Below are 25,569 nucleotides of genomic sequence, written 5' to 3' on the forward strand. Positions count from 1 at the left end.
GTGGGGGGAGCGGCCGCCGGCGAGGTCGCCGGCGGCCGGGGTGGTGGTGGGCGGCGGCGAACCTTTAGGGTTTCGAATTGCCGGGGCTTCCAATAGCCGGTGGCCGTAGAAGAGGGGGCCGGGGGCGGCCTCTGAGGGCGACGAATAGACGTCCCATTTTTCTTTCCTTGTTCTTGCATACGCATGGTTCCTATACTAGAAACCATTTCAGTCAATTTTCTTTTCTTAAGAACCTCAATTATGTTGCGGACTCAGCAAATTACTTATATGCCAGACTAAAATATTTTTATTGAAGGAGTATCTCAGTAACCCTGTTGTGATAACCGTACCGGAAGGAAAATTTTATTGCTAAACATAACGGGCAGGACAAAATGTCAACACTGTTTTCCTAGGCCATGATCTTCTCCGCTGTTATTCCTGCTATCACGCTTGAAGATAAATCATGGTAACATCTCGTTCCTGATATTTGTTTCCTGCAGACAGCATGGCAGCTGCACAAATAGTGCGTCAGTGATGGTCTGATGGAACACCACCTGCATGTTCAGTTGGATCACGGATGCGGACAAACGTTTTCGAGATGGGGGACGGCCCACGCACTGCCAAGTTGGACCCGGCCCACGGACAGATGGCTCTTGCCAGTTTGCCTTGCGCTATCGGTTGTGTCCAGGACCAGTCTGCCTTCTTCTGTAGGCCCCACCTGCCATTTGCGAACAACTAGAAAAACCCAATAAACCAAACTAGCAGGATCAGCGTGCAGAAATGGCATCTTTTTAGCAGAAAAAGAGCCGAAAAAGCATACTATTTTGATTTTCCTCCAAAGGACCCATTGCCATTTTGCCCCGGTACTCGCCTCCTCCTCGGTGTGCTAGTGCTACCCGCACCCGCACGCATTCATGGCCGCAGAGCCGACGCGGGCGCCGCTGTGCGCCAAAGCGCCAAGCAGGCGTCGCGTAGCCCACCGGCGCAGACCGGGATCCCCGTGAGCGGCCCTGGCCCTGCTCCAACATAGCTGGCGCCCCAGCCGCATCGGTTTTGTCCGCGTCAGGCGCCCTCGCCCCGGCCACAGCAGCACACGGCGTCCTTGCATGCGTCCATGGAGCCATGCAGGGGAGATTTCATTTCACACGGCAGCGGCAGAGCCCAGCTTCCGCGGCTCTCCCTCCCTCCCTCTGAAATCTGAATCGATTTGAGCAATTCGATCGAGGCGGAACCGGGGCCGCTGGAATCCGTCCGATCGCCCGCCATGTTCTCGCGATCCTACACCAACCTGCTCGATCTCGCTAACGGCAACCTCTCCGCCCTCGACTACTGCGGCGGCGGAGGGGGAACGGGCGGCGGGGGCGGGGGCGGGGGCCGTCCGCCGCGGGCCAGGCGGATGCAGCGGACCAGCACGACGCCCGGGACGTTCGCGGACCTCGACGAGGACCGCGCGGGCAGCGTCGCCTCCGACGCGCAGTCCTCGCTCGCCGGCGACCGCCTCATCGTCGTCGCCAACACGCTCCCCGTGCGCGGGGAGCGCCGGCCGGACGGCCGCGGCTGGAGCTTCAGCTGGGACGAGGACTCGCTCCTCTTCCACCTCCGCGACGGCCTCCCCGACGACATGGACATGGAGGTCCTCTACGTCGGCTCCCTCCACGCCGACGTGCCGCCCGCCGACCAGGACGACGTCGCGCAGGCGCTCCTCGACCGCTTCCGCTGCATCCCGGCCTTCCTCCCCAAGGACCTCTGCGACCGCTTCTACCACGGCTTCTGCAAGCAGACGCTCTGGCCGCTCATCCACTACATGCTCCCCTACTCCGCCGACCACGGCGGCCGCTTCGACCGCTCCCACTGGGAGGCCTACGTCCTCGCCAACAAGCTCTTCTCCCAGCGCGTCATCGAGGTCCTCAACCCCGAGGACGACTACGTCTGGATCCACGACTACCACCTCCTCGCCCTCCCGTCCTTCCTGCGCCGCCGATTCAACCGCCTCCGCATCGGCTTCTTCCTGCACAGCCCCTTCCCTTCGTCGGAGCTCTACCGCTCTCTCCCCGTCCGCGACGAGATCCTTAAATCGCTGCTCAACTGCGATCTGATTGGCTTCCACACCTTCGATTACGCCCGCCATTTCCTCTCCTGCTGCAGCCGCATGCTTGGGATCGACTACCAATCCAAGAGGGGATACATTGGCCTCGATTACTTTGGACGCACGGTGGGGATAAAGATCATGCCTGTTGGGATAAACATGGAGCACCTGCAGTCACTGCTCCAGCAACCTGACCTCGAGCGGAAGGTCGCAGAGCTCCGGAACCAATTCAGCCGGAAGACTGTCTTGCTTGGTGTGGATGATATGGACATATTCAAGGGCATTGATCTCAAGATTCTTGCATTTGAACAGATGCTCAAGGCGCACCCGAAATGGCAGGGCCGAGCAGTGTTGGTGCAGATTGCGAACCCAAAAGGCGGCAGCAGGAAAGAACTGGAAGAGCTGCAGGCCAAGATTGAACAGAGTTGCAAGAGGATCAATGACCAGTTTGGACGGCCTGGATATAGTCCTGTCGTGCTTGTCAATAGGGCACTGTCAAGTGTCAAGAGGATGGCTTATTACACCATTGCCGAGTGTGTTGTTGTCACCGCAGTCAGGGACGGGATGAACCTTACACCTTATGAATACATCGTGTGTAGGCAGGGAATTCCAGGTTTGGATGGGTCTGGGGGTGATAGACCAAGGGGCAAGAGTATGCTAGTTGTCTCAGAATTCATTGGTTGCTCACCATCACTGAGTGGAGCAATTCGGGTAAACCCCTGGAACATTGAGTCAACAGCAGAGGCAATGCACGAGTCCATCGCTTCATCTGATAATGAGAAGCAACTGCGGCATGAGAAGCACTATCGGTATGTCAGCTCACACGATGTTGCCTATTGGTCTAAGAGCTTTATTCATGACTTCGAGAGAAGCTGTAGGGACCATTTTAGGAGAAGATGCTGGGGTATTGGACTAGGATTTGGATTTAGGGTCGTTGCCCTTGACCGGAATTTCAAAAAGCTTACAGTGGATTCTATTGTTGCTGATTACAAGAAGTCAAAGAGCCGGGTCATACTACTGGACTATGATGGAACTCTAGTACCACAAACTACAATAGACAAGACTCCAAATGAAACTATTGTTAGCATGATGAATACTCTGTGTGCTGATAAGAAGAATGTTGTTTTCATTGTAAGTGGAAGAGGAAGGGATAGCCTTGAAAAATGGTTTTACTCTTGCCCAGAGCTTGGCATTGCTGCTGAACATGGCTACTTTATGAGGTATAGCCATTACCTGGTTTTTCATTACTCTATTACAGTTCTTTAGTGTCTTTCATTGCCCTTTTGTCTTAGGATACACCTGGTATTCATTTTCCAACTGTTAAGGTGAATGAATCCAACTCTCTTAAAAGAAAGTGAAGAAGGATTATTTTTCCACTTTTCATTATTACTATGGCGAAAACCCTTTAGATGAAACAGGCAAACAGCATTGTGGTATAGATGGTTCATGCACATGTTGCTGACAACATTTTCATACAAAAATACTAGAAAGACAAGAAACTCACTTGCATTATATGCACGATGCTGATGCATCAAGAAACGTTTATATATCAACCCCCATGGATCGATATTTTATCATACAACACTTCAACATGACTGAAAAACCTTAACATATCACCATTGTTTAGTTGGAGTATTTTATATGCGATATGTCTTTGATGGCTCAATCAAGCAGGAGCACACTGAAAGTTCTGATTGATAGTTGGGCTATTGGCAATAAACGGGTCCGTTTACGCCGGCTGGGAGATAAACTAGGCTGCAAATGGATAAACACTCCCAACTCTGCATCCTGCATATAGGAAATGCTTGCTTGTAAACTGTTGAACAAACTCTGAAACTTCTGTGTTCTACTATTCTTTGATGGTTCTGTGTAATTCTTTTTGGATATTTGTGAGGTTGGGCAAACATTGGTTTTTCTGTAGGAAGTTTGGGACATACCTCAACAGTTGCTTATGTCTGCAGATGGACCAGAGATGAACAGTGGCAAACACAAAATCAGAGCTCAGAATTTGAATGGATGCATATGGCCGAGCCGGTAATGAAACTGTATACAGAGGCAACTGATGGATCATATATTGAAACCAAAGAGAGTGCTTTGGTTTGGCACCACCAAGATGCTGGCCCTGATTTTGGATCTTCACAAGCAAAAGAAATGTTAGATCACTTGGAAAGTGTCCTTGCCAATGAGCCAGTCTCTGTAAAGAGCGGCCAACATATCGTAGAAGTTAAACCTCAGGTATTTGATATCTCCAAACACCATTAATATACTTTGCATAGTATTATGTAATATCCAAAAGTAGTTCATTAGTGTTTATTCTATTTACCTGATGATGGTGTCAAACTCAATGTAATCTACTATGATTTCTAGTCTATGACATACCGGCCGTATTAATAGCATCGAATATTTTCCTCTGATGATATGTTATGCCAAGGAGAATAAGAAATTTGAATTTTCATATGCTTAGCTTCCATAACCTAGTTGTATTTGCTATGAAACTTGGTCATCAAATCCTAGTCTGTTTTCGTGTTGAAAATGATTTATCTTTAGCAGCAATTCAGTTACTTGCTACCCTCGTTTAAATCCAAACTTGTTGAACTGTAGGCTGTCAGCAAAGGATTTGTTGCAGAGAAGATTCTTTCAACTCTCATGGAGAAGGAAAGGCAAGCAGATTTTGTTCTCTGCATTGGTGACGATAGATCAGATGAGGATATGTTTGAAAAAATTGCTGATATCATGAGGAGGAACATGGTTGATCCCCAAACCTCGTTATATGCCTGCACAGTAGGCCAGAAACCAAGCAAGGCTATTTACTATTTGGACGATGCAAATGATGTTCTGAACATGCTTGAGGCACTTGCTGATGCATCGGAGGAGGCTGGCTCTGGCTCTGGTTCACCGGAAGAAACAGAGGTACCATCTACACTGGAGGAAGCATGATGATGACATGAGATGTCCTGGAGATGTCGAATTGCTTGGCTGACGTGACAATGCCACCAGCAAGTCTTCTGACAAAAACTGAAGCCGATTTCGTTTGGCAGGAAGTGAAAAATTAGCAAAACTCAGATAGTCGGATAAATGTCAATAACCTAGTTGTTTAGTGCCATAGTAGTTCTCATGTTGTCTAGATAGAAGAAAAAAAATTGTCTAGAGGGAAGAATCCATGGCGGCATCCTTTGACTTCTTGGAGTATTGCTAACATGGGTTCTTCCAGGAAAAATTCATGGAGTATTCCTGCGAGTTTATAGAATATAAGCCGAGATTAGCAGTAGCTGACATTGGGATTTAGCCTACTGTTGGTGCATATCATCTTAGCCGTCTTTTTCAGTGGAAAAATCTGGGTACATGAAGCTTCTTTTTTTTTTCTCGAATACGCAGGAGAGCTGCGCATCATTGTATTAAGAAGAAGAAAGTTTACAACAACGCGGAGCTAGGGAGCCCACACAAACAGTCAAGAGCACCACTGGTGCAAATGGGAAACAAAGTCACACATGCCCTGCAAGGCAAAACAATCTGTGGACTACTCGCCTTTCAAACAACCAAGGCGTGTGGCCCCAGCGTCAACCCAAAGCTTGATGTCAACCTTGATCCGCTCCCGGACCTCAAGAACATTGGAGGAGAGATTATCGAAGAGGCGAGCATTGCGTTCTTTCCAAATATTCCAGAGGATGAGCATCACCAGGGTGTCAAGCCCACGCCGTCTCTCTTTGACCTGTAACCGTCGGAAGAGGCTTTTTGTTTGTCCATTTCAAAATATTGCAGAAACTTCAGTTAAACAGAAAGAAACTGAAAATGCATCCGGGGAGTGAAACAGCATACGCGGTACAGCGAAAATTGAAGGGCAGGGCGTATCTACTTCTTTAGCAGTTCATGTGCTCCCCATGATCAGGTAAAGGACCAACTTCAGCTGCTGGGCACAGTTGCAAAACTCACAACGAAAAACGTAAACAAGACAGATAAGCAGTGACTGCGCAAGCTTCCCTGCAAACCAGATATGCATTTCGTTGTTTCCATTTACCCATACATGAGTGATCTCAGTTGCTCTTTGTACCCTCCCACATCATCCGAGGATTTTTTACCCGATAAATGTGGGCCCGCTCCGGAAGATAAATTTCAAAGGTGGAGGCACTGAGGATGCAAGGCAACCATAACAACGTCGAGATTCTATTGTCACCGGCAATATTCCCGACGATCCATGTCATTCTCAATCTCAAAAATGACTCGGACGAGTAGCTACTATCTCTTCACTGCGGCTCACCTCAACCCTCTTCCACTCCACAATTTTGTGCAAGAAAATATGCACACTGCCCCTTGTAGGTCCAATTTTATCAACGAGCTGAAGAAAGTCATGCATTTTTCGATATTCATCCATTGCATTTGACAAAGCGACAAATGTTAGGTGATGGTGACTTCAGAAGTTTTTCGTTCCTTGCCTTGCATTCAACGTGACATATTTTTCATTTTTTTGTCCAAATGATTCTGAGGGAGAATAGTTAGGTGCTCGAGGAGTACTAACTTGGGACGTGGTAGCTATCTATAGCTTGAAGCAAGAGACAACGTTAACATGCTTTCATCTTCAGTGTGTATGGTGTCACTTTGTAAGCAATTCAAATTAGTAGAGGGTGCCTGGATGGTTGTACCACCATTGGAAAATATAATTACCGTTGATGTTACAATTTACAAAGGCATCACAGAAAGAAAATCATCGGATATACCATCATAAGAATTTTTCCGTTTCTGCTAGTAACAAGAGATTCTCATCTAAGTCTCCCACATGCTTCAGTGTTTGCAAGTTAGTGGGACATGTCAGTGTTTGATATATCAAACCTATATGCTTTCTACAAAAGCAGGGAATCCTATAAGAAAAGGTGTCGCTGTAGGCTATGTTTTGAAGAAAGGTTAAGGGATCCAGCGCAAAATATGGTCATCCGCGAGGAGGATATTGCGAAACGGCGGAGAAAAATCGCGGGAGAGGAGTGGCGGAGAAAAACCAAAACAAACTCAGGCGCCAAGAAAACGGACCGGAAAACAGAGCAGGCGAACCCCACCGCCCACCGGCCACCGGATTCCGGATCCACACCGCCTTCCTTCTCCTCCCTCCCTCTTGCCGGAGCCAGATCAGATACACGCTGCCGTCTCATCTTATGGCTCCTCTCCTTTCCCCACCGCTGCTCGCGGACTCCGTCACCAAGTTCCATACGGCCTCAACGGCGGTCCCCTGCTCCGGCAGCTCACAGCGATATGCCATCACGGGGTTGGCCGGGGCAAGAAGAAGAGACCGGCACCGGTGTCGGAGGACGCGGGGAAGAAGGGGCTTGGTGGTGGAAGCGGTGGCGGCGGAGTCCCGCAGCTCGGATGGTGGCGTCGCAGAAGATTATTACGCTGTTCTTGGCGTGGTAGGTGCTTCATCTTCGAAGCATTCGTTTTGCATTTTTTTTCCACTCTTTTGAATTGTCTAGTTTGGCAGTAGTGGAACATAATCAGTCTTATTTTTTAAAAAAGAACATAATCAGTCCTTTTTCTTTTTACTGTGAAACCAAAATTGTTCTGTATAATGAAAAAGGCATAGCACTTGCCATGGTTCCTCTCAAAAACATAAATTGGAGTGTTTGTTGCATCATTGGCAGTACTATAACACACTTAGAAATTACTCTTCATGTTTTCAGATGCCAGATGCAACACCTAAGCAGATCAAGAAAGCGTACTACAATTGCATGAAGTCATGCCATCCTGATCTTAGTGGGAATGACCCTGATGTGACAAATTTCTGCATGTTTATCAACGAGGTTTACACGGTACAATCCTAACTCCTGCCATTTTCTAAACATGTTATCTATAGAGCCGTACTGCATTTTATCTGTGATGTTAATATGATAAGTGAAAACCAGGTGCTTACCGATCCCATCCAACGGGCAGTGTATGATGAGATTCATGGATACGCTGCTACTGCAACCAATCCTTTCTTGGATGACAGCGCACCCCGGGATCACGTGTTTGTCGATGAGTTTAGCTGCATAGGTATTGATGACTTTGCCCTGAACAGAAATTTTATTTGGAATCAATTTAAGAAGCTTTTAATTATGTTCTGCCCACATTCCTGCAGGATGCAAGAACTGTGCTAATGTGTGTTCTAAGGTCTTTCAAATTGAAGAAGATTTTGGACGGGCAAGAGTTTATGACCAGTCAGGCGACATAGAACTGATTCAAGAAGCTATCGAGAGTTGGTGTGAATGCCAATGTCCTTTTTTACTTTGCGTTTTGTTTGTTAATCTATCAATTATCCAAGCATCCTCGCTTGAAATTTGGTGCAAAAATTCGTCGAAACAAAAAAAAATGCAAAGTGGGGAAAATAATTTTTCTGTTGGTCTGAAATCCTGAATACTGATATTGTTCTGATAAACTTCCACTTATGTTCAGTCCAGTTGACTGCATTCATTGGACTTCAGCTGCACAACTTTCGCTCCTTGAGGATGAAATGCGCAGAGTAGAGAGAGTAAATGTAAGAATTTCTTCCTGATAATTTCGATGGCATGAACATGTTTGTAAGATTATTATTGTGAATTTTGCTAGTTAATGATAGAACCAACCTTTTATGTTCAAACTTCAAACCAACTAGGGATGTTATCCTACCTTGTACTAGCATATGATTTTCTCCCCTATTTTATCAGGTTGGATTGATGCTTGCTGGGATGGGAGGTTCAATTGATGTGTTCCGGATGGTAATCTCTAATTCATATAACTTTTGTTTACAAATGGACCATCCTCTTTTCTGCAACAGTTGTTGTAGTATGTTGCGGATCCTAAACATTGTCATGGTTTTTGTCGCAAATGCACCCACCTCCTGAAGATGAAATAAACTTAATTTCAGAGTTAGAAAACAACGTACATATGTCTCACATCGTGTTAACATGTTCTATTATGTTTGATTCCTTGTTGTCAGGCAAGTTCACGCTGGGAGAAAAGACAAGCTAAAGTCCTGGTAAATTTCTCTGTTTGATACACATGAAAGTGCTATTAACAAAATTTCCAGGATCAGAAATTTCTCACTACTCACATGTGGACTGCTTGCACATTGTTCTGAACTTGTCTGCGTCTTGCAGGAAAAGGTGAGAAGGCGGATGAGCCAAGATGATTCCAGTAAGGGCGGCTCATGGAGTGATATCTGGGGAGCACCAACAAGATACCAGAAGAACGGTAAAAACTAGCACATTATGTGCTTTTAGTATTTTCTATCCTTCACATATGCCTTCTTAACATTCCTGCTAACACATTAAACAGAGGAGGAGGCAAAGGAGAGAGCCAAGCGAGCGGCTGCTGCGGCGAGGAGGTGGCGAGAGTACTCGAGGAAAGGCGCAGACAAGCCCCCCACGTTCAAACTTCCAGAGGCAGTGTCCAGCAAGGAGTGAGAACACTGCAATGGGAGATTCCTGCAGTACTGCAGCCGATACTTAACCCCCAATTTACATCATGTATACTTGTATAGCCTAATCATTCACAGGAGAGCTGTAGCCTGTATAGCGGCAGCTCTCCCGCCCTCGATTCCACATCCTATACCTGTAAATCCTCTGTTAGCGATAGCTCAGTTAGTCCATTGCCTGCAGAGTTCAGATCCCAGCAGACGAGAAACAACTGTACACAAAAATGTGGCACTTGCTTCTCTTACAATAATGATTTAGTATGAAGCATGGACACATGCAGATACTTGGGATTCTATGAAACTCGCTATCTCAGCTTCATGCGATCAAACTGGAAAGGTGAGCAGCAGGAGTCACAATGCTCCGCAAGCAGACAACCATGAACAGATGCGTTTATTCACTTATTCAGAGATGCAGCAAAGAATGGGTGTTGCATTCGACAGACAAGCGCGAGCACTGCAAAGCAAAGTTTCTGGATCGAGGGTGCTTATCTGACGGAGCACGCGACAGCGTGAGCCCAGGACCTGAGGTGCGCCTTCATGGCCACGCCTTCCCCGGGTGGCGGCATCCGCGCCCGCGAGCACCGGGCCGCCGCGGCGACGCGCGACCGCCGCCGCAGCTCCTTGTGCCAGGCCACCATGCGCTCATCCCACTCCCTGTCCCCGCCGCACCTCGCAGCCGCTCTGCGCTCCATTGCCACCGCCGCTGCCTCCTTGACGCCGTTGGGAGCCTGGCCGGAGCTTGCGCTGGTCGCCTCTGCCGAATCCTGCTGCTGCCTGGACTGCAGCTCCTCGGCGCAGTCTCCCTGCTTGTGCTTGGAAGGCGGCTGGAGGAGGACGCTGGAGTGGAACCACAGGGAATCCATGGCCGCCAAGATGTCGTCCCCTTCCATTTCTCAGGATACAACAAGTAGCGCACGCGATCTTGTGGGCTTGGTTCGGCAGGGTGCGCTGCTAGCAGCTAGAATTGCGGAAAAGAATTGGAAGCGATGGGGGATTTGGGCTTGGACGGCATGGACGCCAGCTTGAGCTTGGCTTGGTGCGATGGCGTCCCGTGTCCGGTCGTGTCCGTTTGAAATGGTCGCTTTATTTGGGTCGGGTACCACGTACCAGACTACCAGTGCCGCAACGGCTCGGTGCATGCGTGCTGGACGTGACCAAAAAGTCCATCTTTTGCGCGCCTTTTCAGGAAGGCCAGGCAGGTCAGGGCATGGGCGGGGGACGCGACCGGACCCACGGGGAGCTGGCCGGTGGGGCCTCTTGCCAGCCTCAGAGCGAGCTGGACTGGAGACCTTTTGTTGAACGCGGCGCGGCGGAGCCGACGAGACGGAGGAGGAGAGAAGCCTCATGGGCCTTCCTGGGCTGGAAACGGTGTTGACCCTTGGGCTGCGTGTGTCCAAACCCATGCTTGCACATGGATAAAAAATAGAAGCAGCATTTCTATTTTACTGGCATTTTTTCATAAAGAAGAAAGAAAGAAATGGAAGATTGACAGAAACGGGAACGAACAAGATCACGCAACGCAGCAGGCACAGTAGCTCGAGAACGGGCACGCTAGTTTGAGGCCGCAGAGCTGCATGGCTGGGCAATTCTCCTTTGGCAGGGGCCGGCCGATCGACCGCTCTGCAGCTGCAGCTGTAGCGCTGCAGACGCGAACACTGCCAAGGAAGACTCGCCCAGTAATGCAGGCGACCCGATCCGATCACACTTCTGATTCACCTTTGGTGGAGTGCTGCTTGCTCCCTGCTCGTCCTAGGTTTCGCCGTCTGCTTTTATAGCCGGGCGGGCGACGGAATGAAATCGGCATCATCCGGTTGGGCGAATTCTCATTCGGCCGTTCTGGTTAGTTTTTACTTGCAACGCTTGAGACTGCTGGCTTTATGGTCAGTTGCAGCTAGTGTGTTTCTCCTTTTTCCAATGATTTTACTAGATCTTCGTGGATATTCGTGGAATGCAGTCTGTAGCATATGCTCGCTATATATCACATAAATATGCTTTTTTTAGATTACACCATACTACTCAGACACTTACACCCCTATGAACACGCATACGCAAACCCTACCTCTATGAATATCTTCGAAGACTGAGCTGGCAAATTCTCGAGATTGATGAAGTCACCACAGACGTCTCGCTGTCGATGGGAACGTCGCCCACCACTAAATACACAACGTGTTAAATCTCAGAATATTCTCCAGAGAGTCGAACCCAGGACCTCAGATGCTACTGAATCTCTTGTAACCATTAGGCTATAGGCCCTTTCGCCACATAAATATGCTAAAACGGCAAGTTTTCTGACTTTTGACAGAAAAGAAAACGCTAAATCTCGTGCTCTCGCTAGTCGCTAGTGTTGTGAATTTGAATGTAGATCGTCTCTCTTCCTTACCTTGTTTGGTAAATGTGATTTTCTTCGTACCCTAGCTAAGCCTATTAGTATTTAGTAGTACGCAAGCCAAGGTTTTTCCGAGTTTTGCACAACCGTTTAACTTAATCTCTCCAATAATCAAGGTGCTCACCGGCCATCATAAAACCTCTTCTCATATATTTATTCAGCTGCGTGACGTCTTGATTCTCACCGAGGGTCTGTTTAGAGGAGCTAAAGTTGAGTATTAAACTTTAGCATCTATTAGCATTTATATCCATTCTAAAGTTTTTTTAGTTTTGGCTAAAGTTTAGCCATCTTTATTAGCACTTCTATTTGGATAGATTAGTACTAAATTTTAGCATTTTTAGGTATTAGTATTTTGACCCAAACATCCTGTGAGTACTACTAAGGCTCTGTTTGGATAGAAAAAGTCCTAGAGCTTAAAAAAATCTCTAGTCTTAAACTTTTAGTCTCATTCTGTTTGGTTAAGGAACTTAGAGAGACTTTTAGTCATTAAATGAAGCTCTAAAAATACCATAGTACCCCTAGATTGCAATACACGCACTGCCCTCCATGCCATGCGCCTGCATGCATGCGCTGCACAGCACACCGGCTGCATGCGCGGGTCACAGGCAGGGTTCAAAATTTCGGTGAAATTTCGGCGAAATTTCGGTATTTTTTTCGTTTTCGGTAGTTACCGGGAAGTGGAATTTCGGTAAATTTCGGTAAATTTCGTTTCAAAATTCAAAAATTCAAAAAAATTTGTAAAAAAATATGTAAAAAATATGATAAAAAACTAGGTGTTTTTCTAAGCAAATAGGACTAGAACACACTCAAATCTAAGATCATTTGCTAGGCTAAAATTAACATTTGAAACCGTAATTTGAATGACTCGTCATTTCATGTGCAAAAATTTGTTTTCTCCCCTCGACTTCAACTAGACTTTGGTTTATCATGATATTGGTGAGGTACCTATTCAATTTCATATGCATACCTACAACTAGGATGATGATCCATCGGCCGGCCCGGGTGGACTATACTCTCATCAGTAGACTAGTAGATCTGGTTTCCTCGTGCTGTCCAATTAGGCTCGTCGTCAATCTTGCTTCGCTTTTGCCTTTTGCATCTGCTTTTATATTATCATCTAGCAGCTCTTTTCTTTTGTATGTAGCGGTGAGATCGAATGAGATGGCAGCTAAAGCCCTCTGTCTGCTGTAGTCTATTATTCTTAACCAGGCCCTCGATCTGGCTCTTCTTCTAGCTTTGTAGCCGGTAACTGTGGAGACTTGGGAGTTTTTTTTTTGAAGTTGTGGCCATTGCTGATACGTGTTAAATTCCATTGGCAATTCTTCTCCATTGGCAACTGCAGATTAAGTCAGTTGTGGCCTTTGATCTGCCCCCACTTCGTGGAAGAAAGCTTTGCATTGCAATAGTAGGTCGGTGACTGTAACCTTGATTCCAGTGAATTTCCTCCGACGCCATTCCAGTCCCGAGGATAAGAAGAGAAGGTCAAATTCTTGCATCCACAGCATGCATGTGACCAAAATCTTAGGCCACAAGAGAATTGTCACCATCTATAGAGCAGGGAAAAACTTTCCGTTGGAAAACTGCCGGAAAACACACCTTTCAGAATGCTTTAACAATTCTCTATACAAATTGAATCAAACAAAAAATTCAAACACTGTCACATGAATTGATAACCAATTCAAATCATGTTTGTCCTGGATTTAAAACAACTTTCAATTGGATCAACTAATGTCCCTAAAAATTTATAGGAATATCCGCCATAACAAGAATAATAAAAGTCCAGTTGAGGCCTAAGAGAGAAAATGAAAGTTGTCACATGAAATGACAAGACTTTTAATTGGTAGTTTTTGAAATAATTAAATAACTTTCAAACCATTGCTCAAATGAAAAAGTTCTTGAAACAAAAGTTGTAGATCTCGAAAAACTGAACAAAGTTGGTATTCAAAAGTTTTTCATTTGACCTCGGGAACAGTACGAAAATCACAACGGACATCATTTTCCGGTCGAAATCACCGAAATTTCGGCCGAAATCACCGAAATTTCGGTCGGAATTCACCGAAATTTCGTTTTTTGAATTTGAATTCTCTTTCCGTTCGGAATTAGCGAAATTCGGCGAAATTTCGGCCGAAATTTCGTTTCCGGCAAACGGCGGGATTCGGAAAAAAAAACGAAAAGGTAAACCCTGGTCACAGGTGGGAGTGGGACTGGGCGCGCGTCGCGAGGGATATGTGGGCCCGGCGGGGAGGGGTAGGCAGGAATCAAGCAAAAAAAAGTGCCAATAAACTCCTCTTGAGAGTCTTTTTTATTTTACACTGTAAAGGATTTTTAGTCCCTAAAAAGTCTCACATGTTTGTTTTTTTAGTCCCATAAGTCTCTGGGACTTTTGAATAAGTCCCTTGAAACAAACAGGGCCTAAATACTCCCTCCATTCAAGTATGATAGATAGATTTCCAAACTTCAAATGTTCAAAAATAATAGCTATATTTGCTATTGGTATGGATTGTGGCAATAAATAGCACTAGAAACGATGAGTTTCTAGTTAAAACATTGGAGGACCAACAAAAAGTCTATGTTGCATTTATGAGATTGATAAACACACTTAGTGTCTTTGGTGATTGTGCCATATGGAAATATATCTATCATATTTGGATGGAGGGAGTACATACTTCACATGGAAATATGTTGGACTTAGACAGACACCTACTAGCAGTGGTGGTAATAGATCATGACTCTAGTGACCTCTTCACTATTCAATATGGTTCTTATATATTTTTATTTTAAAATTATATAAGATAAAAGTTGGTTATTTTGGACCTGGTATTTAGATTATCTAGACTAAATTTTGCTGCTGGAATTAAAAAAAAAGCTAATGGCGTGTTGCGGTCAGGCCCAAAGGCTAGAAAGCTCGCCATTCTCAGACAGGGAAGAAGATCCGGATCCGGCGGAATGTGCCCTCGCGGCCACGGCCTCGCCCGTCACCAGCCGCGCGCTAGTAACTGCAAGGATCGCGTCGGGGTATGCGCATGAAAACTGATCCTTCCTGTTGGACCGCCTAGCCGCTTGACCACTTCCTCCGAACCCTGCATGCGCCATGAAGTTAGTCAGTTACCATGGCTGCCGCCTGCCGGTTGTTGTGCTCTGAATATCCGATCAGCTAACGGTTGCAGAGCGCCACAAAAATGAAGGGCACCACGAAACATCTGAACCGAAGCCGCAGCCGGGGGCAGTCACACACTCACGTCGGTCGAGGAGAAAGAGGAGCTCGGTGCCCTCTCGCTTTTGGGGGCGATAGAGCTAGGCCGCGCCGGCCGGGGACAGCAGGGACAGGACCATTCCGGCAGCACATTCGGGCTTCGGCCGGGGAAAATCCGGCGTGAGATCTCCAGATCGCCATCAGGCAAGGAAGCTCCCCCGGAATAGTCTTCGTCCCCGAGCATATGCCGCCCCGGATCCGCTTCAATCCCCGAGGCCAGTTCGATTTCGCGGCGTATATATAAGGTGCCGCCTGGGCCGGCGGGTCGAGACGGCAGCAAGCCGGAGACGAGAGCCTGTCTACGAGCTAGCATCGTGTTCGTGTATGACCGCCGCCGGCCGGCCGAGGGGGTGAGGTGAACGCGCCGGGCTGTGGATTACGGGGCAGTTCGTCTTTGGCACAAAGGCACGAGGATTCAGAAGTTCAGATCGCTTCAGCATGCGTGCGCGTGCCAAAGGAGAATTGCCCTGCGATCCGCCTGCGCAGAATCCGATGATCTGATGCTGTTTTCCCTTGATCTGCACATGCCTACATGTCTGAGAGAGATCTGAGTGGAAGTTGAAACAAATGCAATCCTGCATGTGGAGAATCGCCCCGAGATTCAGCTTCAGATTCTGCTGTGTGTTGCCTGTGGTGCTGACCTGCGTGCGTGTGGGATCTGCTTCTTCCTGGGACTAATTTCCTGCGTTTGCCTAGATACTAGACATATACTACCTGCTTGTTAACAAGTGCTCACTCAGCCTTGTTTAGTTCTTTTGGCCAATTTTTTTGGACACCGAATCTTACTATTTCGGAGTACTAAATAAAGTCTATTTACAAAACTTTTTGCAGGAATGGATTGTAAATCGCGAGACGAATCTAATGAACATAATTTATCTATAATTAGCAAATGGTTATTGTAGCATCATTGTTGCAAATCATGAATTAAATAGGCTCATTAGATTCGTCTCGCGATTTAGAGCCCATCCGTGCAAAAAACTTTATAAATAGACTTCATTTAGTACTTCATGCATGTGTCCAAATTTTATAAATTTACTTTCTTGCTAACTCCCGCCACAACTTTGAACATTTTTGTTAGGCTATGTTTAGTTCCTGAATTTTTTTGGATTTGGGTACTGTAGCACTTTCATTGTTATTTGGCAATTAATGTTGCATGGAGCATTAAATGCAGTTAAAAAAATAATTAATTACACAATTCAACTGTAAATGACGAGATGAATCTTTTAAGCCTAATTAGTCTATGATTGAAGACGAGAAAAGGGTGTAGGCGTGTGGTAGGTGTAGGTGCCCGTTGCAGCATCTATATAGTCTGTACGGCACATAGCAACCTGCATGTGAGAAAGATACTACTACCAGGTTTCCTATGCATGTGATCCACAAACTAGAAAAGGGGGGCATCAGCCTGATTGCCTGCGAGGCGTTTACTCGCGGGAATTGTTAACTCCCTCGTGTTGCTGGGCACTCCTTCCCGGCGAAGCAACTTGCATCGCGCGCCGCGCATCATGCGTGTCGCGGTCGCGGCCGCTCTCGGTCAAAGCCATCTCGGATCAAGTGGCGCGCTAGGCGACGGGGACGGCCGCGCGAGTCGCCGACGTGCGTGCACATTGGCGGAAAAGGGAAGATCGAGTCAACCGTTAAGTATCGCCGCGTTGCTGTCAGCAGCACAGTACGAGCTACTAGCTAGCTAGGCTCGCCGGTGGCAACGAACACGGCAGTCGGCAGGCGCGAGACGACGGTAGGCGGGCAGTTCACACCGCCGTGGCGTGGTCGCTGCCTGCCTGCCTGGGCAGCACGGCAACATGCAACTCGTTTCCGGAAGGGAAATGTGCTTGCAACTCGGTCGGGATGGGGAACTAACTGGTAATGTCCCTGAAGACTTTCAGAGAACTTGCGTCTGACACGAAATTGGCGAGACGATTTTCTTTTCTGGACCCCTGCTGTCACGAAGAATTCAATGTTATCCATTTGCGCAGCACGACAGTGACCTAGCTAGGCAGAAGAGTTTGTTTGATCGAAGCAATGTTTTATTCTCTCTCATTTGTACGTGTGTGCTGAACGTACCCAATCTTGCATAGAAAGAAGATGGTTCAACCGAACTATGGCCCCAAAGAAAAGATCTGTGTGTCCTTCTCAGTGCCCTCACTCACCACCACACCAAATCAACTATGATCAATCAATGGCAAATGCTTAAAAATTTTCTATGTGCTAGTATATATGTGTACGAGAACCAATCAAAAGAAAGATGCAAGAAAAAACTAGGTGACAAAAGGGGAGAGAGCAAGGAGCCAAAAGTAGATAGATCAAGAGGAAGAAGCTCTACATGAGTTTGTCTGGTTTTATTGGAGCCCGGGCCGGCCCCGAGTGTCATGCCGGGCCGCATCACGACATGGCCGTGCTCTCCTCCGGCTGCTCGACTTTCACCCCGCCCCTCATCGGCAGCCCGCCGCCGGCGTGCCGCCGGAACACCATGGCGCACTCGGGGAGCTCGCCGAGCCCCGCGAACATCGCGTCCTCCTCGCCCCCTCCTTCTCCGTCGAACAGCCCGGCGACGTCGCCGAACTCGTTGGGGAGGGGCGCGGGTGGTGCGGCGCCGAAGAACATCGTCCCGTACAGCATCTCATCCGCCGCGTCGACGTCGGAGGGCGACGTCGACGAGGTGACGGACACGCCGTCGTAGAGCCACCGAAAGTCGTCGTGCACCTCGACGGCCGCCGCCGCCCCGCCGCCCTCGGCCGTCGCAACCGCGCCGGCGCAGGCCGTGGCGGCGACTTCGTGGCTGCCGGATGACAGAGACTCGGCCGGCTCCGGCGGGGCCGGCTTTGGCTTTGGCTTCGGTGCCGGGCGGTTCTGCTGCGCCCTCGGCACCACGTCGGAGTGGTTGTGCTCGAAGGAGTAGGTGACGATCACCATGTCAGGCTCGGCCCGGTTTCGCTCCACCTGCTTCCTCGCCGGGCACCCCTTGTTGCTGCTGCACCTGTAGTAGGCCCTGCAGCGCCGCCCCATAACCCAGATCAAAACGTGCGGCGTGCGCAAGAACTCGAAGAACGCAGGAGATCAAGAAAGGATGGATGTGGTTGATCAGAGCTCTCGTGTCGCGTACCTCGGGAAAGGGGAGCCCTTGATGGGCTTCTGGCCGTACTTCCGCCACGCCCACGAGTCCGTCGGCGTGTTGCCCTCGCCGACGTCCTTGGGCCGCGGGCCGCTCACGTCGGCCAGCGGCACGGTCACCACCCGCTTGTTCGCCGACCGCCGCCTCCCGCTCGCAGCTGGCGCCGCCGTCGACGGCGCTGGTGGTGACACCGGCGGCGACAACCCCGGGCAATCGTCCGCCGGAACACCACGCGGCCCAACCTTGCCCTCGCCGCCGGACACCGTCGGCGACGCCGCCGCCGCCCCGTCGCTCCACTCGCCATCCATGGCGCGATGCGATCGATCCGGATCCGAACGGAGCCGAGCCGAGACGCCGGGCGGCGGCCGGGCTAGCTTCCTAGCTGTTGGAGCAGTTCTTGGCCTGATCCGAAATCCGATGTCACCAGCTGCCTCGAGGCAGACGCACCCGACCCGCGGGATATAAAGAAACGGCGGTTGCGGTGCGGAAGTGAGCTCGCTAAACTATTACCACGAAGCGACGACGTCGCGGTGACGCTGTCACGCGCGCGCGCTCGCAGTTCGTGCGGTGTGATTGGCGGGGGACGACGTGGGGTCGTGGGCGTAGGGGTGGTAAAGGGCCCAACATTTTGAACTAGAAAATCTAAGGATCGGGCTCTAAAAGGGCCGGGCTTTAAACATATGTATTTTTGAACTAAAAATTTTAAGGACCTTATTGGGTTGTGAAGATGCCATTAGGGCCATGGCCCATTACCACCCCTACGTGGGCGCGCACGCAGGCTACCATTGCTCGGCTTCGAGACGGGGAGCTTAGGCCCTGTTTAAACCCGTAAATACAAAAAAAAATCATATCGAATGTTTTGACACATGCATGGAGTACTAAATGAAGTCTATTTATAAAACTTTTTCATGGATGTGCTGTAAATCGCGAGACGAATCTAATGAGCTACTTAATCTATGATTTCCAACAGTGATGCTACAATAACCATCCGTTAATTATAGATCAATCATGGATTAATTAACATCATTAGATTTGTCTCGCGATTTACAACCTATCTATACAAAAAAATTTGTAAATAGACTTCATTTAATACTTCAAATTAACAAAATTTCTTTACAAAATTTTTACACGTACACAACTAAAAACGGTTAAACTAAGAGGAGAGACAGCCCGGACAGCTTGGGAAGGCGAGCGTGTGACGGCGACGTCTCCCCAACTTTTTTCCCGTGTCTTCATCGACCATCCCCTCTCATCTGTCAGCAGTTAGTTGCTTCCTCTGATCGGGAATCAGACGACGAGAGGAATCAGTAATCTACTAGTACTAGCATATTAGCATACGCATTATGCGTTGGGGGTGGTTGGTGAGGGATTGCAGCAGAGGGGGGCGTGGTTTTCTGGGGGGGCGAAAGAAACCATCAGCTTTCTTCAGCTCGCTGTCAAGCCCACGCGCTGCAACAGTGCCTGCAACTGAGACGCGCATGGCAGCTCACACGCCGAAGAATTCAGTTCGCCGCCTGTTAAAAAAAAATCTAGAGGCGTCGGATATTTCTGCGGAGACGCCAAGCTAAGAGACAGGTGCGTGTGAGATCGTGGTAATTCAGGATCGGACAGGACAGGACTGGTCGTTTTCCGTTGCTTGGGGAACAGACAACCACTTCGCTACCACAGCAGCAGCTGCCATTAATTTCTCCAGAAGTTTAACAAGCCGATTACTACCTCGTCTAGATAGATTATGATATCCTGGGTCAAATTAACCTCCTGATGCTGGGAACCGAGGGAGGGGCTGGATCGCAGGACGTCATGTCAGAGATATTCCTTAGCAGCTTCGCGTTTGACAGTTCCAACTGCGGTCGTAATCCTCCCATGGGGAACGGCGTAGCGCCGCACTGCGCGGAAACAGACACCGCCGCGGCGTTTGTTCTGTCCCAACGCGCACCAGGCAAGCCTCAAGATGCAGGCGGGCCTGTCTGCAGACGCCTGCAGGGCCTCCCGCATCACCTGCCAGCACTAACTAATCACTCTGCAGAAGCCCGCTAATGCATGGCTGTGTTTAATTGCGAAAAGGATGCGAAAAGTGTTTGCGAAAAACACTGTACCACTTTTCGTTTGTATGTGGTAAATATTATCCTACAATAGGCTAACTAGGCTCCAAAGATTCGTCTCGCAACGTACATCAAAACTATACAATTAGTTTTTTTATTTACCTACATTTAGTACTCCATGTATGAGTCATTTGTTATATTTAATGTTTCGATGTGATGGAAAGTTTGGAGGAATTGGGGGAACTAAACACAGCCCATGTCGGCAACCAGCAACCTCCTGCCGGGTTTTGTGGCCAAAATGAAGCAGGCTTGCAGACGCCTGCAGGCACCTGCGAGCTAAATAGCTGCTGTGGGCCTGATCAATATAAATATGGAAATAATCCACAAACTTCATTCATAGCTTCGAATTGTATAGGCAGTACAGACACTGATCAAGGTGACAGTACGAGCTAGCAGTACACTGATAAAGGAGGCGACAAATAACCAGCCAAAATTTTCACTTAGGCAACGACGACCTACAATCCACTCTAACACCGCAGTGCTCCCTTGTTTAAGCCTTCCTGGTCGCAATCTGAGACTCCGCCTGAAGAACAAACAGATCAGCCAAATTAGCACAACAGTATCAGATTTGTTGGATAGATGGACGCAAACAGTGTACAGAGAACCACAAACCTCTTTCTTCACTGGCTCTTCTTTCTCTGACAAGATCAGCTCAATGTGGCACGGGGAGGACATGTAAGCTGCAACAGGTGGTTAAACGTGTTAAGATGCAACATGCGAAACATTCATGCAGTAGCAAAACAAAATAAACGGAACAAACTTCAACTTCAGATAAACTTACGGTTGATGCGTCCATGGGCACGGTAGGTCCTGTGCCGCTGCTTCTGAGCTTGGTTTACTTGAATGTGCGACACATACAGGGTATCGACATCAAGACCTTTGACCTACAGCAGGGAAATTCACAATTAGCTAATAACATTAGTAATCAAAGATAGATATGATAGGGCAAAGTATAATTGCAGACCTCAGCATTGCTCTCAGCATTCTTTAGAAGATCAAGAATGAATCTAGCAGACTTGACGGGCCAGCATCCCTGTCCATTTGAGTGGCGCGACTTAGCCTGAGCAGTATAAAAGACATCAGAAACTGAACAATAATATGTGCCTTCGTATGGATGGGCACAACTAAATATGGGCTCACACCATAGCTAACAAATTGTGAAAAGAATGTGTCATCATTTACTGAACCAATTGACATGGAATTGTCCAACACATGGACAGGACCAACGGTTCACCCAATAACGATGAACATAATGTTCCTAAAGTTTAATACTGCTATCAAATAACACAGCATCCTGCTTTTTTCTTTAGGGTACTAATTAAAGAAACTATAACTTTACGTTATAAAGACACACATAACTGCAAAGGACTGCAAAACTGCTCTTATTGGAGTTACTAGAGATGGTGGACCTTGAAGAATTTTAATCCCTGAAATTTATCTAACTTTCCTCTAGCTGCACACAAAAAGTGTCCATCTACTTCAACAACAGATGTGACAATATGACACCTTCATATAGACTGAACTGGAGAAATGCATGTCATACAAAAAGTACACAATAAATTGCATGGAAACAACAGAGAATTCAATCAAGGAATAATCAGCAGGATAAAATGGCAAATTTACTGAACCAACTGGCATCAGGCTGTGATCACCGTTCAACCCAATAACAATGAAGTTGGCATTCTAAAGTTTAGAAGAAGCATATTGTGTCTATTCTCTTTTAGTGCCAGCTACATAGATCAAAGAAGCTGCAACAATTATTACAGCATAATCTCTAAAACACGAAACGGCATCCGCGCGAGGGCCATTCTCTGAAACATCATCGTGCCACGTCACCCGAAAAAACAGCGACCGTCTGATTGGGCCGCCTCTTCATCCAAATCGTCTGCTCGGCCGCCCGCCCCCTGTCTCCTGACGCCTCCGCTCCCGTCTACGCCGCGTAGACCTTGCTCCGCCACCGCCCGCCCCCTGTCTTTGCCGCCGCCCCTGCTCTGCCGCTTGCCCGGCCCTGCCTCGCCGCCCTCGTTTGTGTCCGGCCGGCTGCCCTGACCCGGCGCGCGAGCGCGGCCTGTGGCGCCGCGCACACGCCCGCGGCATCGCGCCGCGGCGGCTCGGCGCGGCGGCCGGCGGGGGTAGGCGGCCAGGAGGGGAGTGGAGGGCGGGCGCGCGCGCACACCAGCTGCCCAAGGGTGTGGCGAAGCTCACCGGCCAAGCGCAACGTGGGGAGCGCCGGCGAGGAGACGGGGCGACGATGTCAGGCGACGGTGGCGATGAAGCTCCGCCGTGGAGGACCTGCGGAAGAGGAATCGACCGGGTGAGGACCGGAATCGGTCGAGGAGAGGACAGGGAAGCTCCCTGCGCAAGGAATTGAAGGGGGCCTCACCGGAAACGACGAATCGAGGGCGGCCGGCGGTGGGGAAGAAGGTGGCGCGATACATATACTTCTTTAGCTTTTTGTCTAATGTAATCATTTTATTCATTGAAACTACGGTACTTACAATTTTCATTTACTCACTATATTTTTTTTGTGTGCACAGATACATACACATATATACATATATACATATATACGTGTACACATACATAAATATGCATATATATATTCCGTGCACAGATACATACATATATATACATATATATATAAGCATATATATTCCCATATATATTTGACATATATACACGTGCGCATGGAGCCGCCGCCCCAGCCCGCCGCTTAGCCCACCGCGGGCCCATCCTGTTTCGCCAAAGCCGCGCCCCTCTCTATCCCTGGCACCAGAACGTGCCACGTCACCCAAGAAAAAATGTCTGTTGGATCGAGCTATCGAACGGCCACCATGTGCCGCCGGGCCGCCTCAGGCCAGCACAAGGCATTTGGTTTGTTTGGATCTTAAGCTTTTATCAGAGAAAGACTTTGTTGAGCAGGTTGGAGGCTAAAACAATCCAAACTTGTTTCCTTTCAAATTCCATAGCAGCAGGAGCAATCCGTCTGAGTGATGACAGCTGCTGTAGATATTTAGTTTGTATCATAAAAAAAAAATCAGCTGCAAAGATGAGTTCTTTTTTGTGAGAAATTTGCAAAAATGGGACCGCAAACATTGGCCTTTGCAGTTTTGCCATTGGCCCCACATTTCATAGGCACAGATGGTCCTACCGTGTCATTCACTGGGAGTGGCAAATTCACGAGTGGTCAGTGTTTGCAGTCCTAATATTGCAATTTTTTCCTTTTTTGTATACATAACTTTTAACTCAATTTGGAAAATGTAAGTTACAGTTCAGCTGCATAATTGGTTCATCTTCTACCAAAATCAGGTCACCAGAGATCACTTCAAATATAAAGATCGAGGAAGGGGGCCCTCAAGCTCGGCAATGGCGCGCCATCTTTCTAGTAATCCACTAAAAGAAGAAACTCAAGTAGTTGAGAATTCCATGACACTAAGACAACATTACACTAGCAATGATAATTTATCATACAGCCATGCTCCAAAAAGGAGGGCTGTCAACTACCTCTGCAATGCAACAATTCCTAGAGCTAAGTACATCATACAAGTAAACCTCTCAGTAGTACCAAACATTCAGATCAACCTCTCAGTACCTGATGACTACGTACTCTAGCTAGCTACATTGAAATAAACAGCACATATAACATGGCATTTCTTGGTCTTGGATGCGAGCTAGCTAGTGGCAGTAGCATGCAAGATCCGGAGTAGCAACATATCGAGGATACTAGTGTCCAGTCAACAAGTTGAGGCAGATACACATATACGCCTGAATATAATCGTGGCAGTAGAGGGAATGAAACAAAGAGCAGCTAATCAACAAGTTCGGATTAGATGGGATCGACAACTCGTGTACCTACAGCAGCCGGAGACGACCCTCGATGCTCTGATGAACAGGAGGGGCCCGGCGAGGAGAGGCCCGGCGAAGAGGAGGAGAGGCCCTCGCAACGGGGAAGAGGAGGAGGCAGGTCGCGACGGCGGCGAGGACGAGGTCGAGGTCGAGGACACGCGGCTCGCCGGATCCAGCGCGCAGGCGGAGGCGGACTGGAGGTGCAGGGCCGTTGCGTGGAGGAGCGAGGCGGAGTGAATGGGCGGCGCCGTTGAGTGGAGGAGCGAGGCGGAGTGGAGGGGTGGGGTGGCGCCGTTGCGTGGAGGAGCGCGGCGGAGTGGAGGGTCGGCGCCGTCGCGCCGTCGTGTGGAGGCAGAAGGGGATAAGGTTTCTTGGATGCGCTCTCACAGGCCTCGCAGGATACCTGCAGGTGGTCGTGGGCTTTCCGCTTGAGCCCAGCAGGTTTTGCAGGCCCATCCCACTTCAGCCCGCCTCCAAAATGCGGTCGCCTGCAGAGGCCTGCTAACACGTTTTCGCAGGGCGGGCCTAGTGGGCTGGCAGGCCCACCTGCGCCTGCCTGCATCTTGAGGCAAGCCACGCCCAAATCGTACGTGGTTGCTCATCAGATCCTGCTCTGACGCCGTTGTTCTAGGGCTAATCTGTTCGGTTATGGCGTCGCGATCCGCGCTCGGTTGCTGAGTTTCTTTTAGTTCCCTCGGATGTTCTCATCGCCCCGGACCTGTTCAAGCCTGTTCGATCACGAGGCGGCAAGGCATCACGGCTCAACGACCGGTTAGTTTATGTTTATCCGGGGAAGAGAGGGTGGTGGTTTAGTGATGCTTCATGGCCTGCCAGAGAGCCTGGATGGGAACGCGGGAACATCTGGTGTCTGCAATAGAAAAGGAAACTGGGAAATGATTCTGGTGTATGGTAAGCTGATCGGCAATCCAGCAGAATGCAGCCTGCATGCCTGCTTGAGTGAATAGTTTACGCAGCAGCTTCAGCGCAATCTGTGGCTATTCCCTTCTCAGATCCAAAGCTGATCAAGATGGAGGATAGCTAGCACGGGACAATGGTCTGCTGAGTGCTGACTGTGACTCGGCCTGAAAGTCTGAACTACTGCAAATACCTTATTTTAAACATCAACAATAGAAGATTTCAAATTAGCACACAAATTGAAGCCTGATCCATTGAAAATTGACAGTGTACAAGACATTTGGGGTGTATTTACACGTTTATACTGTGGAGTACAATACTCGCTTTCACATCTTGTATCCTGTGGGTTTATACTGACCTTCTAATTGCTTGAGAGGGCTGAGAAAAAGAAACAATTCCGGCCAGTTATCGGGCCTTCTGACTGGCGCCTTGCCGTGGAAAGCCCATCCAACTTGGAGCCCAGCAATGGTTAAGAATGC

The 25,569-nt window shown here is 48.6% G+C and overlaps 5 protein-coding genes and 1 non-coding gene across 7 annotated transcripts; 2 read left to right on the top strand and 4 right to left on the bottom strand.

The window, feature by feature from the left end:
• Nucleotides 1-1,243: 1,243 nt before the first annotated feature.
• Nucleotides 1,244-5,368, top strand: LOC120672380 (probable alpha,alpha-trehalose-phosphate synthase [UDP-forming] 7). Its single transcript, XM_039952741.1, has 3 exons — nucleotides 1,244-3,285; nucleotides 4,027-4,300; nucleotides 4,667-5,368. Exons 1-3 carry the CDS (start codon nucleotides 1,244-1,246, stop codon nucleotides 5,000-5,002), a joined length of 2,652 nt encoding a protein of 883 aa, XP_039808675.1. The 3' UTR covers nucleotides 5,003-5,368.
• A 1,650-nt stretch (nucleotides 5,369-7,018) lies between these two features.
• Nucleotides 7,019-9,780, top strand: LOC120672381 (chaperone protein dnaJ C76, chloroplastic). 2 transcript variants are annotated; one of them, XM_039952744.1, is made up of 10 exons: nucleotides 7,060-7,243; nucleotides 7,280-7,458; nucleotides 7,729-7,857; nucleotides 7,951-8,080; nucleotides 8,166-8,286; nucleotides 8,480-8,561; nucleotides 8,731-8,781; nucleotides 9,003-9,041; nucleotides 9,163-9,256; nucleotides 9,341-9,763. In XM_039952744.1, exons 1-10 carry the CDS (start codon nucleotides 7,207-7,209, stop codon nucleotides 9,466-9,468), a joined length of 990 nt encoding a protein of 329 aa, XP_039808678.1. In that variant the 5' UTR covers nucleotides 7,060-7,206; the 3' UTR covers nucleotides 9,469-9,763. The 2 variants fall into 2 exon arrangements, with proteins under 2 accessions (XP_039808677.1, XP_039808678.1); XM_039952743.1 differs by having other exon boundaries at nucleotides 7,019-7,458; nucleotides 9,341-9,780.
• On the bottom strand, nucleotides 9,522-11,233 carry LOC120672382. The gene has a single exon (XM_039952745.1). It carries the CDS (start codon nucleotides 10,367-10,369, stop codon nucleotides 9,965-9,967), a length of 405 nt encoding a protein of 134 aa, XP_039808679.1. The 5' UTR covers nucleotides 10,370-11,233; the 3' UTR covers nucleotides 9,522-9,964.
• Nucleotides 11,234-17,282: 6,049 nt separating this feature from the next.
• Nucleotides 17,283-18,819, bottom strand: LOC120676395 (probable WRKY transcription factor 65). Its single transcript, XM_039957660.1, has 2 exons — nucleotides 18,219-18,819; nucleotides 17,283-18,104 (listed from the first exon to the last, which is right to left on the bottom strand). The coding sequence occupies exons 1-2, from the start codon at nucleotides 18,533-18,535 to the stop codon at nucleotides 17,498-17,500; spliced, it is 924 nt and encodes a 307-aa protein (XP_039813594.1). The 5' UTR covers nucleotides 18,536-18,819; the 3' UTR covers nucleotides 17,283-17,497.
• Nucleotides 18,820-20,632: 1,813 nt separating this feature from the next.
• LOC120674956 (lysine-specific demethylase 6B-like) lies at nucleotides 20,633-24,737 on the bottom strand. The gene is made up of 5 exons (XM_039956051.1): nucleotides 24,186-24,737; nucleotides 21,294-21,389; nucleotides 21,111-21,213; nucleotides 20,942-21,009; nucleotides 20,633-20,852 (listed from the first exon to the last, which is right to left on the bottom strand). Exons 1-5 carry the CDS (start codon nucleotides 24,735-24,737, stop codon nucleotides 20,820-20,822), a joined length of 852 nt encoding a protein of 283 aa, XP_039811985.1. The 3' UTR covers nucleotides 20,633-20,819.
• LOC120677116 lies at nucleotides 21,494-21,633 on the bottom strand. The gene has a single exon (XR_005676180.1). It is a non-coding gene; the product is annotated as a small nucleolar RNA snoR74 (small nucleolar RNA).
• Nucleotides 24,738-25,569: the final 832 nt, after the last annotated feature.

Source organism: Panicum virgatum, chromosome 5N (genome assembly GCF_016808335.1).
Source record: "Panicum virgatum strain AP13 chromosome 5N, P.virgatum_v5, whole genome shotgun sequence".
Lineage (NCBI taxonomy): Eukaryota > Viridiplantae > Streptophyta > Magnoliopsida > Poales > Poaceae > Panicum > Panicum virgatum.

Coding starts and splice junctions, on each gene's coding strand:
- LOC120674956 (XM_039956051.1), bottom strand. CDS start 24,737: ATGCAGGCAGGCGCAGGTGGGCCTGCCAGCCCACTAGGCCCGCCCTGC. Junction 21,214..21,293: donor ATGCTGAGAGCAATGCTGAG/GTCTGCAATTAT, acceptor TCCCTGCTGTAG/GTCAAAGGTCTTGATGTCGA. Junction 21,010..21,110: donor TGCCCATGGACGCATCAACC/GTAAGTTTATCT, acceptor CACCTGTTGCAG/CTTACATGTCCTCCCCGTGC.
- LOC120672381 (XM_039952743.1), top strand. CDS start 7,207: ATGGCTCCTCTCCTTTCCCCACCGCTGCTCGCGGACTCCGTCACCAAG. Junction 8,782..9,002: donor CAATTGATGTGTTCCGGATG/GTAATCTCTAAT, acceptor CCTTGTTGTCAG/GCAAGTTCACGCTGGGAGAA. Junction 9,042..9,162: donor AAAGACAAGCTAAAGTCCTG/GTAAATTTCTCT, acceptor TGCGTCTTGCAG/GAAAAGGTGAGAAGGCGGAT.
- LOC120672382 (XM_039952745.1), bottom strand. CDS start 10,369: ATGGAAGGGGACGACATCTTGGCGGCCATGGATTCCCTGTGGTTCCAC.
- LOC120672380 (XM_039952741.1), top strand. CDS start 1,244: ATGTTCTCGCGATCCTACACCAACCTGCTCGATCTCGCTAACGGCAAC. Junction 3,286..4,026: donor GAACATGGCTACTTTATGAG/GTATAGCCATTA, acceptor TTATGTCTGCAG/ATGGACCAGAGATGAACAGT. Junction 4,301..4,666: donor TCGTAGAAGTTAAACCTCAG/GTATTTGATATC, acceptor GTTGAACTGTAG/GCTGTCAGCAAAGGATTTGT.
- LOC120676395 (XM_039957660.1), bottom strand. CDS start 18,535: ATGGATGGCGAGTGGAGCGACGGGGCGGCGGCGGCGTCGCCGACGGTG. Junction 18,105..18,218: donor AAGGGCTCCCCTTTCCCGAG/GTACGCGACACG, acceptor GCGGCGCTGCAG/GGCCTACTACAGGTGCAGCA.